The sequence below is a fragment of the Lepisma saccharinum genome, chromosome 2 (assembly GCF_977018435.1).
Source record: "Lepisma saccharinum chromosome 2, izLepSacc3.1, whole genome shotgun sequence".
Taxonomy (NCBI): Eukaryota; Metazoa; Arthropoda; class Insecta; order Zygentoma; family Lepismatidae; genus Lepisma; species Lepisma saccharinum.
In genome coordinates, this window is record NC_139230.1 from 58,680,509 (window position 1) to 58,692,551 (window position 12,043).

Here is a 12,043-nt window from a genome sequence, read left to right on the forward strand (position 1 = left end):
ACGGACATTTCTTTGTTGTGACTGTCAATGGAATCATTACAACTCAGTAGTGGTTACTGAAGTACTGCACAGCTGCAACTGCTCTTATCTCTCCCCTTAGCACACATGATAGGAGGCTGAATGTCTCCCAGTTTCCTTAGCCTCGAAAACCCCAGGAAAGTTATCGCGGTATCGAACTCGAACGGCACGTACAAGTGTCAGACACCTTACCATCTTATCTCACACTTCAAATACATTTAAAGTTACATAAAATTAACCAGCGTGATTTCAGATTTACAGCCACACGTCGAGCATGCATGGCTATTACGCAGAAAGCTCTTAGCTCGGCTGGTCTGACTTTGGCGTTTCAGAGAAGGCAAGAAGTCGCATACTGCTATCGTCCACCCACAGGTGGTAGGAAGTTCGTTCGATTTCGTCAGACAGTGAACCAAGCCTGTTGCTCATCATCCGTGTTACAGTGTTACTTAACGGTATGTTTGAAGAGTGCGAGTTCCCGGACTTCCAGAAACTTTGCCAAGACCCAAGTTACTTATATGGCGCGACTAGTAGAGCTATAGGATTACCGTGCTCCGGGGCGGGCTGTTGGAATGCTTCACTTACGAGAAGGTTATTTTGGGCTCGCAGTGGTTACTCCAGCAGCCCGCTAGGTGTAGTAGTCGCAGTCTAGTTTACGAACTGGGTTTGTCCGAAATCATCTCTCCGGTCTCGGTAAGTTTGAAGATTCTGATTTTCGTGCCGATGTACTGAGTTCAATAATTGTGTGTGTTCTGACGCGGGCATAACCAATTAACGAGGATATGGCAGTGGTTTCTTTGTGATTATGTGTTTTGCGAAAAGTGTTGTAAGTGATTTTGAAGCAGGTTTTCACGCATACCCCGAGAGCACCTCGTAAGCAATTAACAGTTTCTGCGAGCTACATACCGTATGCCATGCTTATTATCAAACTATGTTCTCATCACTGTTGTCTATAATACACCAAACCTGACGTTTGAACTAACAATCTAATGCTAGTGTAAATAATATTTGTAGAAATAGCACTGCGAAAGAACATTTGCAACAGGTGTTATCACATAACCACCAAATGCTTGTCAGTGTTTCCCGTGCTACGTATGATTATCTACGTACAGTGTTGAGTGTGCAGATTCGAGTCTGTTAACGTGAGTGGGACTTTCTGCTTGTGAAATAAGATAATTTTGTGAATTAAAATCTAGTGTTGAAGCTTTTGAAAATATGAAGTTAGTGATGTGGAAATTATTGAAGAAACGTGATTCTGGTAGCTTTTTACTAAAACTTGAGGAAAGTCTACAAAAAGATAACAGTGTTAGTATAACAAGATAGCGTTAATTTTATGTGGTATCTGATAATAAGTAGTTTTGGATTACATCTTTGTTATTGGATGTGCACATGGAGGCAAAATGTACACATGAGATTAGAGGGTCTACGATGCATCTTCAGAAAATTATACTCCGTCTCTAATCAGTACCTTCGTTTGTTATTGTGCGGTACAATAAATGTTTAGTTCTTAGAGAAATATAGGAAAAGTGAGAAACCTTCAACTCAAACTTAGTGATTTAAAGAAACAACGATAGTAATGAAATAAGAATGGCAAAGTTTCCAGTAAACCTTTAAATATACATACTTGGGATACAGTCCTAATTAGTTTTATTGCATGGGATTGACATGCAGAAAATCAATGCATCTAATACGTGAGATTGTAAATTCATTGCTCGTTTTTAATTCATGTCGTCGCGTCCAGGTAAGGGAAAGTGACATTCTTACACCTCTTAAGGCACGAAGAATATGTGTTAGCCGAGCCTGCAGGGTGTGAGTTGATAGTCATGCTAGTGACCGAAGCAGTTTTTGCGAATCAAAGTAAGAAAGTAGAGCACTAGTTTTCTTTTTGAATGAACACACAATATTGTGGGTGTGTAATAATATTAATGGTACTTACCCACTCATACGCACACTACATATGTTTACACTACACTCTGATATCTTAACTACAATGAACACATAACAATGCATTACAATTACAATTCAGTTTCACGTGATGTGCAAAAATGAAATTCGTCACATTTGAATGGGACAATTTGATATTCATAATAATGCAATCAGATTTCTCTAGTTGTCAGGAACAGACTTAATCTCTTTAACATAAAATATGTAGGTTTTTTTCCTTTGTAATTTTAAAAGTTACAATTATTCCTTTCCCATTCTTAAACAATACGAGTGCAAAGTACAATGTAAAGGATATATGTTCGATACATTGCATAAAATCTTTCTTAGGCTTTCTTATAATATGTATGTTCCGTTTCGTCTTGCGCCTTGGTGACAAAATAAAGAGAAGCTAATCTTGCTGTTGAGGTTTGAGAAATTGTTTATAACTTTTTCTACTTTCTTATGAAAGTCCTCGAGTAAGTAAACATGTTCAAAAAGAAAAGTAGCGCCCAATCAAATTATGTCGTAACTTAGCATTAAATTAAATATGTATTTTTTACATCCCTTACTGTTCCATTTAATAAAACAAAATTTTATTTGAGATTATGAACTTAAAATCCTTTCAAGAAATCCGCATCGTATGCTTGCAAGCGAAATGAAAGAATAATGGAGTCGTTTAGTAGAGTATGAGGTTTACAATGAAACTCTGCATTTGTTTTTCATTACAAGAGAAAATGAAAACTTTTTTAAAAAATCCTTGTCTTCTCACAATTACAACATACATTTCTTGGTAGCTATGCCCGTCTGCACTAAGTTGTATCTATTATATAAACGCATCGAAATGAAGAAATTTCACTTTAAAAATAATGCGTATTCTTACTTTTATGTCTATTTCTTCCCGTGGATAACCATACACTTGCAACTTATAAGTTGGATTTTCATCGAAGATGATAACACCATTTTTAAAATTTGGGAATGGAAAAAATTATGATTACATTGTTTTACAGATTGTAAAGATACAAATAAGGTGTCTTTTTATATGTATGAACAAAACTACAAGTTATTTTTACTCCTGTCTTTAATGACATATTCCGTGAGATATTGATATAGTTTACATTTTAAAATTGCAGTTTCTTGTCCGACATTCCCTTAAAAACTTTTAAGTAGACTGTTCTATATACACTTCATGTAGCTGGTTATGAAGAAGAGATGGGGCAATATAAGGATGGAAAAATTAATATTTGTTACTGATAAATGTAAGATTGAGAAACCTATTCTGATCTGTCCTACACTAAGTGGCAATCAAATGATGTGAGTAGCTGACCAACAAATGCAATATTCATTATCGATATACAAATGCAAGCGCAATGGATTTTACCGGCGATTGAGTTCTTCAATTTCTCCATATGCATGGATCAACAAATTACGATTCGTGTTGTTTATGCATGCTTAGAGTTATGATTTTTTCCACGTATGTGATACTTTATACTTTTTTAAAATTGGGGTCTTTAATATCTTAAAAATAAGAATTAAAATTTTATGTTGACTGAAAAAATCACATAACTAAGTAGTTAGGGACATTTCTCGCAAAACTCGTCCCTAAAAATTCAAGATCATAAATATGATGATGTCTACTTAATTTTCTCTGATTTTAAAACTATTTCCTTTCTGTTTCTTTTCTAAATGAATAACGGCTCGGAACACTGTTGTATTCGTAAATGAGTCAAGTACTACACTACAAATCTTCTTCTGAAACTCGACCTCCGATAAATAACAAAGTACTCGAGACTCAACCTACCAAAGTACAATGCCAATTTTATAAGAATATATTGTACGTTCATTCTTAAAAGAGAATAATTGTTTCTGAAGACTGAGCTCATTTACATACAATGTTGTAATATTGTAATATTTGAGAGGTTCATTGCAGCCAAGCAATGTTAACAAACCTAATTTAGCCTTTACCAGAACACGCTTATTCAGTTACACGTGCTTTGCAAAATATCTGTCAATTTTCAATTTAAACAAACGATAAATTTGGCCAAACATATACACTATCTAAGCAAACACACATCTTGGCTATTGTATACACAATGGACATGATTTGTTGCCGCACATGGAACCTGGAAACCTGAACATTGCAGTGCTGTGAATATGATTTGCAGTAGCTGTTTGAAAACTGGTACAACTCGACTGGAGGTAGCAAAAAATAGTCTAATAAATAACTTGTGCTGCCACAGTTGAATACACAAGACACACGGCTAACCACTCACACCTTAATTTCAGAACACACCTAAAAGAAACCACTTCCATTGAACCAAGGACGCCAAGCCCGGTAATCGACTTTCAATATCATCTTCTTGGGGTGCAGTGAAGTTAGCAATATTCGGTGATGTGTCGCTATAAAAAAAGAACAATATTAAAGGAAAAGTTAATTAGAAATATAATTATACATTTAGTCTCTAGTTATTAAATCTGACTAGCATACACTTTCTAAATTTTATTCAACTTCTCTAGAAAAATATTTTAATTGGAATAACAAGAAAACAAGTTCGAAACCCAGATATTTGAAACTGAAACTTTCTAAATTCAACTTAATAAATTCCCATGAACTTATCGTTGGAATTAAACGAAATTTTAAAACTTAACTAACTTAAATTGGGCAGTTCTGTTAATTCGCGTGAGATTAATTTATTTGAACTATCGTGTAGCTACAAAATTATGATTTTTTTGTTTTGTGAATTAATAACTATAAACGCGATATGAAAACAAATGGACAAAAGTTTGCAAAACCACACTAATGCTACTCATTCGGTTAAACGAGATGACGACGATGATAAGTGAGGATTATATAAAATGATGATATAACAATCAAACACAATGATAGTCTCCCCGAGGCCGGAACGCAGACCCCTCGGCGGCAAGGCTATCTAAACCCTTGACCATAGAGGAACTGTTTCAAAACTTGGTACGATTAAAGTATATACTTAAGAATATACAGCTGGCATAAATAAAATAAAATAAATAAATAAAAATAGGACGACTTCGAACACACAAATATACATGGGTGAAAAGTTTGTCTAAGAATCTCCATATATATGGAGTACTTGTATGCTTTCTATTGTTTTTCGCAAGTGAATCAGAACTTAAGATTTCAGAATACATTATGGATTTGAGAGTGGAGAGATATTAAGAAACAAAAAGTTTTAAATCATAAACCATTTTTATGAGCATTAGATTTCTTTCTCTTTTTCTGAATATTAATATACGTATAATAATGGCGAAAAGATAAAACAGTAAAATAGATAAAGGGGTTTATGCAATTTAATCTGATCTGTGGAGAGCTACAACTCTCTGAAGGTTAGGAAGTGTTAGGTTACTACTTTTTCTTGGATGCCACGTTTTGCGTTCACCGACAAGGAGACAGATCTCGTTGAATGGTCGATTTCGTTCTCGCTACCGAAGTTTCGGGGTTTGAGTCTCAGCCTGGGTATGGGTGTTCTGTCTGAATGTCCCTTCAACAATTTTGTCTGAGCATCATTATCGTGATTAGACAAAAATGACAGAAAAGCAGAACTAATTAATAAAAAAATACGTTTTAAGCCAATTGTTTCCCTACGCTTTTTCTTTCTACACCTTAGTCTACTACTTAATCAAATTGAAGTATTTCCCCAAGGTTCCTCAAAATTCTGCGTCAACACAGACAATATCGATTCCCATCATCAATCGAAGCAGCAAATTTCCGCAAGTCGCAACGAAGACTGCCCAAAAAAATAGAATGGTTTTGCTTCTCGGTTTTAAAAAATTGTATATCGAATACATTTAATTTCTGGAAGAATACAACACAAGTTAATGCATGGATAGGTTCAATCTTCCAGCAATGATGCTCAGGGCCGGATTAAGGTGGGTGCTATTGATGCTGCAGCATTAGGCCCATTCCTGAAATAGACCCAGATGAAAACAGACGAGAATTTTCCCAAGCTGAACAGTTTTCTTTCGCTGTATTAACCTGAAAATAAATCTTAGAATGAAATTTGCAGCCCCAATTTCGGACGCCTAGACACAGGTAGTAAATTTTTCACCTTGAAAGTTAGTTGTACAGAAAAATTCGACGGTATGCAGCATCAGGCCCAATTTCGTCTTAATCCGGCCCTGATGATGCTAGTAGCACATTCAGCCATCATCCGAAGTCAAGCATTTTCAGTAACGTTCTGATAGGTGTAGTATTGGAAATATTTCCAGTTGGTGGGGGTCCCAGTAACTACCCGAGAAGCAATAGTAAATTACATATAGAGAGATCCCTCCGGGTGTCAAAAATTAACAGAAACCAGAAAAGTGAATTCCTCCTCATACCTCCTTCCAATACCACCCTAGTTCTGAAAACCAAAAGTGATAGTTTTAATACTGTGTGCGATTTGTTCCTTTCCTCATATAAACGTAATTCCATCGCCAAAATTAATCTAGATTGCAGAAAAATCATGTAAAACAACCAGAATTCAAAAGTATAGGAATTTTCCACTCTTATCTGCAACTGAAATGATGTCGGAAAGAATATGAATATGAACTAAGACGAATAAAAATGGATCAAAACAATATCGAACGTTAATATCACAAGATAATCATTTTGGTAATTATACTTTATAGCGTTAAAGACTGCAACTTTCGATGAAATAATACATATAAATCAAACTATGAAGTTTAAAGTTTACGTGTGGAATGAAATTGGTCTTCATTATTTTCCACCTTGGACAGTTGCGGAACCGGGATCTCTTTTTTAAGTTCTTATTCCCACTAAGCATTTATAACTTCATTTATTTGTAATGTTTCATGGGTTGCCGAAGTTCATTTTTAAGGCGTTAAAGACGGCAACTTTCGATGAAATAATACATAAAATTCAAACTATGAAGTTTAAAGTATACGTGGGGAATGAAATTGGTCTTCATTATTTTCTACCTTGGACAGTTGCGGAACAGGGTTCACTTTTCTGAGTTCTTATTCCCACTAAGAATTCATAACTTCATTTATCTGTAATGTTTCATGGGTTGCCGAAGTTCATTTATCAAAGACAAAATTTGTATAAATACCATGACAGCCATAAAATTTAATAATTCCTAAGCGACGTTTTGCTAAGAGTGGCAAAGAAATAAAACTAACATGAAAGCATATTTGAAATTTTGAATGCATCACAATATCAGCGTTCTTGTCAAATTCACTTGATATAAATTAAAAACATGCTGAGAGACACCTTGGAAGCTATTGCGCCTTGATGTTATGCAACACACTATGCATAAAAGGGTACCTAGTATGTGGCAATATAATCATGATTATAAATGCAACATTTCAAGTTTCATGCGGAAACTATAATTACTATTTAATACAATTTAGCAAAAATTCTTCCTCTCTTATACTCTGCGCATACAGTTAATTATAATGCAAGAAGGTTTATGAAGTTTTATGGAATTGTGGATCGAATCTAGAACTTATGTAAAAAAAAGAGACAGATACTTAAAAGAAGCTTTCCAGGATGACATGAGATTTTTAGATGGAATATATTTTGTAAAACAGCCCAACGTTAAGTATATTTCACCAATAAAAATTGTCAGGCACTGACTGTTTTTACTTTATATTGTTTATCTGTGGTAGTTGGATTTTTTTATACGTACATCTTTAAGTATAAATTCAATTGCCTAATAGTTCCAATCTAAAATACACAATTAATCAATGAATTTCAGTAAATTTACTTTCAGGACGAGAAAAGAGATTAACCTTTAATTGTCCCAACAGTTTAGGACGTATTACAATAAATGCTTATAAGATTTTTATTAACACCTAATATAATTATAATTATATTATAATTTAAAATTATAATTTAAATAAGTAAATCGCAACCAGATTCGTAAGTACATGAATAATAATAATAATATGAAGTTAATATACGTTTCCCCGATTTATGGACAGTTTATAAAGATGAAAAAGATTGGAGGTAAATTAATTATTTATACGATCCTGTATCGAAGCATATTTTGCTATTGCAGGATTATAACATTGATTTATTGATTTGTTGTTTTAAGTCCACTTTATGCACAGTAAGGCTAATCGGGTCTGGACCTACAGTTTTTTTAGAGTGGGATCCGAACCATTATGTGCCTCCACCGGGAATCGAACCAGGGACCCCTTCATTACAAGGCGACGACGCTACCACTGCGCCATCGGGGAGGCCCTGCAGGATTATAACAGTAGTTGACCTATCTCTAATGAGAGTTGAAAGATACACTCCATTTTAATACCCATATTATCTTCAAATCATTTGTTTCGGAAGCCTACAAGAGAGTTTGGATGTGAAATATTTTGGATAGTATGCATTTAACTAACTAACCATGATAAACGTATTTTATTCCTGAATATACCTATACATATTTTTCTACCAAACCTTGAATTTCAAATCGTCCAGTTATCTTAGTGGTTATATAAGCACGAATAATATATAAGGAATGATTTCTTCTTAAGAGAGCAAGCCATTAGTATTAATTTGTCGACTAAGTGATAGGCTATACGACCCTAATTTAAAATCATTATTGCATATAAAATATGAAGGTGCAAGATTTTCTATAAAATAGAGTAGTTTAATCTGTTTACTAATTATGCCTATATTTTTGATAGACCGCCATCAACATAACACCTCAGTTCTGAATCCACCTTCTTTAATTTCAGGAGCAGGGTTCTTGGAGAATCTGAGGCAGCTAATCGAGTTACAAAACCTTAGGAGAAGACACTTTCTCCCACCGTCTTCCGTCCTCTCCACCGCCCCCTGAGAGGTTCAGGATGGGGGTGGCAGAGGATTTTGCCCCCAGCTTCACGCAGAAGCCACAACTGCGGCAGGAAGATGAAGGAAATCGTCTTATTTTCGAATGTCAACTTCTTGCTTCCCCCAAACCATCAATCAATTGGTTTCGGGGAGACACACAACTGTCAGAAGATCAAAGGACATATATGAGGATACAGGAGGTGGGACCAAATAAATATCTTGTTGTTCTGGAGCTCGATGACGTCATTGAAACTGATGCCGGGCTATATAAAGTTAAGGCCAAAAACAAAATGGGAGAAGTGTCTGCCTCTATTAACCTCAATTTCAGTCGTAAGTATTTTTATGCATTTATATTAAATTTTATGATTATGTATTCTAAAAGTTTTTTTCTGTGATGAGTTATTCTAAGTAATAACTAACTTTACTTAATCAAAATAGAATTAGTAAAGACCGCGGTAAAAAACTAATTAAATCTTGTCTCGTACGAAAGAAAAACATTCCTGTATTTTCCAAGTGGTAAAGAAATAATTGTATAGCTATAAATACCTATAATGAATCGACTTCAGAACGGCGATAGTATATATTACTATTTTATACAAGGAGAGTTTTATTGCATTTTGAATTATATTATGTTGTATTTGATTACAACCAATATTATTAAATATTCGAAATGTGTATCAAAATAACTAATAGCTTATTTTATAAATTGTAAGTGTGAATTTTGAATTTAAAAATCCGTAGATATCCAGTGACAATTGTTGAAATCGAAAAATTGTGTAATAAATGTGCACTTAAACATGTACATATTCTGGGGTTTCTAACACATTTTTCCGCTCCTAGATTGTCAAAAGTTTGCACCTGCAGGTGTTTTGATGTGTTATGTCCGAAATTGTCATTCAGATGAACGACAATGTCTGGAATTATAAACTATACTGCAGTCTTTGAACAAAAACTCGAGAATCTTGACAAAAGTACTGGTATGTTAGCAAACGTAACACTTACTATGTCACTTACAAGAATGGCAAACACCAAAATATTTCCAGTCCAGAATTTCGAATTTACATAAATTGTTCCAAACATTGAGATTCTGAACTGGTTCAACATTAGAACTGACATTCATAAAAATCGAAGATTATCTACAATATATTCTACAGCCTATGGAATATATATTACCTTCGACTCAGGGCTGTAATTAAAATTTTCTCAAAATCCTCGTTTAGAACTGCTAATGAATTTTTAATTAATAATCAACAATAACATTGCATACATTCATACGTAGTATTAGTGATTGTATAAAAAAACTCTTAAAAGAAAAATATATCCAAGTGGTGATGGATGGAAAATTTGATACTTATCTTAGACGCTACTCTCCGAAAACTACATTTCTCAAGGTCACAAATAAAATTAAATTCAATTTTGAGTAACAAGAAAGTGAACTAAATGACAGCATCAGTATAAAACTTAGGCTAAAGAAATAAACTAAAATGAAATATACACTTTTCTTTGTCTTTATAAAGACTTTAATTTTAAATCTTCGTAATTGTCTCGCTTGTTTCAGATTAACTTAAAATAAATATAAGGGTTTTCCTTGTCACAGTTTGTGGGTATTTTCAATAATTCCCATGCAAAGTTCGAATTCGTTCTACTTGCTATTAATATTGTTTGTCTCAGATATTCAGAGGAATTCGTATAAAATCAAAATCTGTCGGAATAGAAACAGTTTGACCCTCCTTGCCGAAACTTTTGTTCATTGTTTATATTTTTGACTCTATTAAGTGATGAGTGTTGACGAAACACTTTCGATTTCATGTCACTGTGTTATTCCATGCTCTATTCTATTGCAAGTGTTAAAAAATAGATTGCAATATATTACGAAATAGACGTCCATGTCTATTACATTAATGCAAGAGGCCACTTAATTATAAGATTCCTAAATTAATATTTACTTCAAAGCTGCTTTAATTGAGACAAACAATCGCGCGATGTTAATAAAAACATTGACGATAAAAAATATAACATTCCATTAGTACAGTTTTCATTTCCAACACTGTGCACGTAAAACAAGAAAATACATTTGCTTTCTTTCTCGTTTCAGCGGTTGACGAACCTCACGAAAGGTAAGCACCACACTTGACACACACACCTTTTTCTCAGCTACTCGACACCCTTATTTTTCCATGCTATTTTTCTGCATTAGATGGTCTTGATCTTTTTTTTTGCATTTTAAAAAAATCTTCCTTTTCGATTTTTCTATTTCCAGCCGCTGAAGCAGAACGATCTCGGTAAGTTTTTCACTAACTTTTCTTGGAACATATTTTTGTTCCCTAAGAAGAATATTTTTTTCGCTGCTTTTACTAATACCACTAATTGTCTTACTTTTGCTTAACACATTTTTGTAACACAGATAATAAATATGTATATATTTATGTATGTTATTGTAGCCTGCCTCCGTGGCGGAATAGCGTAACGCGCTACGAAGCCAGAGGTTCCAGGTTCGATTCCTGGGTAAGGCTTGGATGTTCATATGTGTTGGTTCCATTATTTGTATAATAATTTCATCTCTCATCCTCATCGTCGTTATTATATAAAATATACAAAATATAAACCAATTTATGTCGTTTTAATAGCACATACACACACACTATATATATTACTATATATATATTCACAATATGTAATACAATATGGGGACATGGAAAAATATGATTGAAATCCATTAATTTTCGAAAAACAAGGAGAAGTTTCCCATAAACCTATATTCAGCAATGGATATTATCGGAGTTAGAGCTGGGGAAAATTCTCAGAAAAAGTGCATATCGAACAAGGAAAAAGAATGTAAATACTGTTATGCAACAACAATACAAATATAATTATATAAGTAATGAATAACCATGGTATTGAGAAAAGAAGCCACTGATGGGGATATTCAAGTATGGAGGGAAATTTTTAGTCTTTAGAATTTGTCTTATAAAGACTGGATTCTCTGTGGCTGCATACACATATCTTACGCTGTTAAAACTTTCCATATGGTTAACTTTGCATTATAGATGTCCGACACTATTTGTAATATTCTTCTTCAATGCTTCGCGTATCCACCCTCCCCCCCCCCCCGTCAATATAGTATTCTCATGGCAGTTATTCTCGTTAATATGCATTTCCACCTACATATGTATACGAACTTTTACAATTGTTTCCATGTGCTGAATAAATTATCAGGAAATTCCCCATATGTTATGCTACATCTTGTGTGTTAGTAACATTGTTGTTTGTAATATATGTTGTGTCAATCATTTTTATTACATT

General features: G+C 33.9%; 1 protein-coding gene across 16 annotated transcripts in view; it reads left to right on the forward strand.

Annotated features, from left to right (window-relative positions):
- Positions 1–581: 581 nt before the first annotated feature.
- The window catches only part of bt (projectin protein bent), a 486,238-nt gene continuing 474,776 nt past the window's right edge, over positions 582–12,043 (forward strand). For 15 of the 16 annotated variants that reach the window (XM_083117398.1, XM_083117403.1, XM_083117397.1 and 12 more), the window contains exons 1-3: positions 582–708; positions 8,647–9,070; positions 10,836–10,857. In XM_083117398.1, coding sequence (XP_082973524.1) covers positions 8,758–9,070; positions 10,836–10,857 — 335 coding nt within the window. In that variant the 5' untranslated portion in view covers positions 582–708; positions 8,647–8,757. Of the gene's footprint in view, positions 709–8,646; positions 9,071–10,835; positions 10,858–11,000; positions 11,023–12,043 lie in introns of all 16 variants that reach the window. The other variant, XM_083117408.1, reaches the window with a different exon arrangement.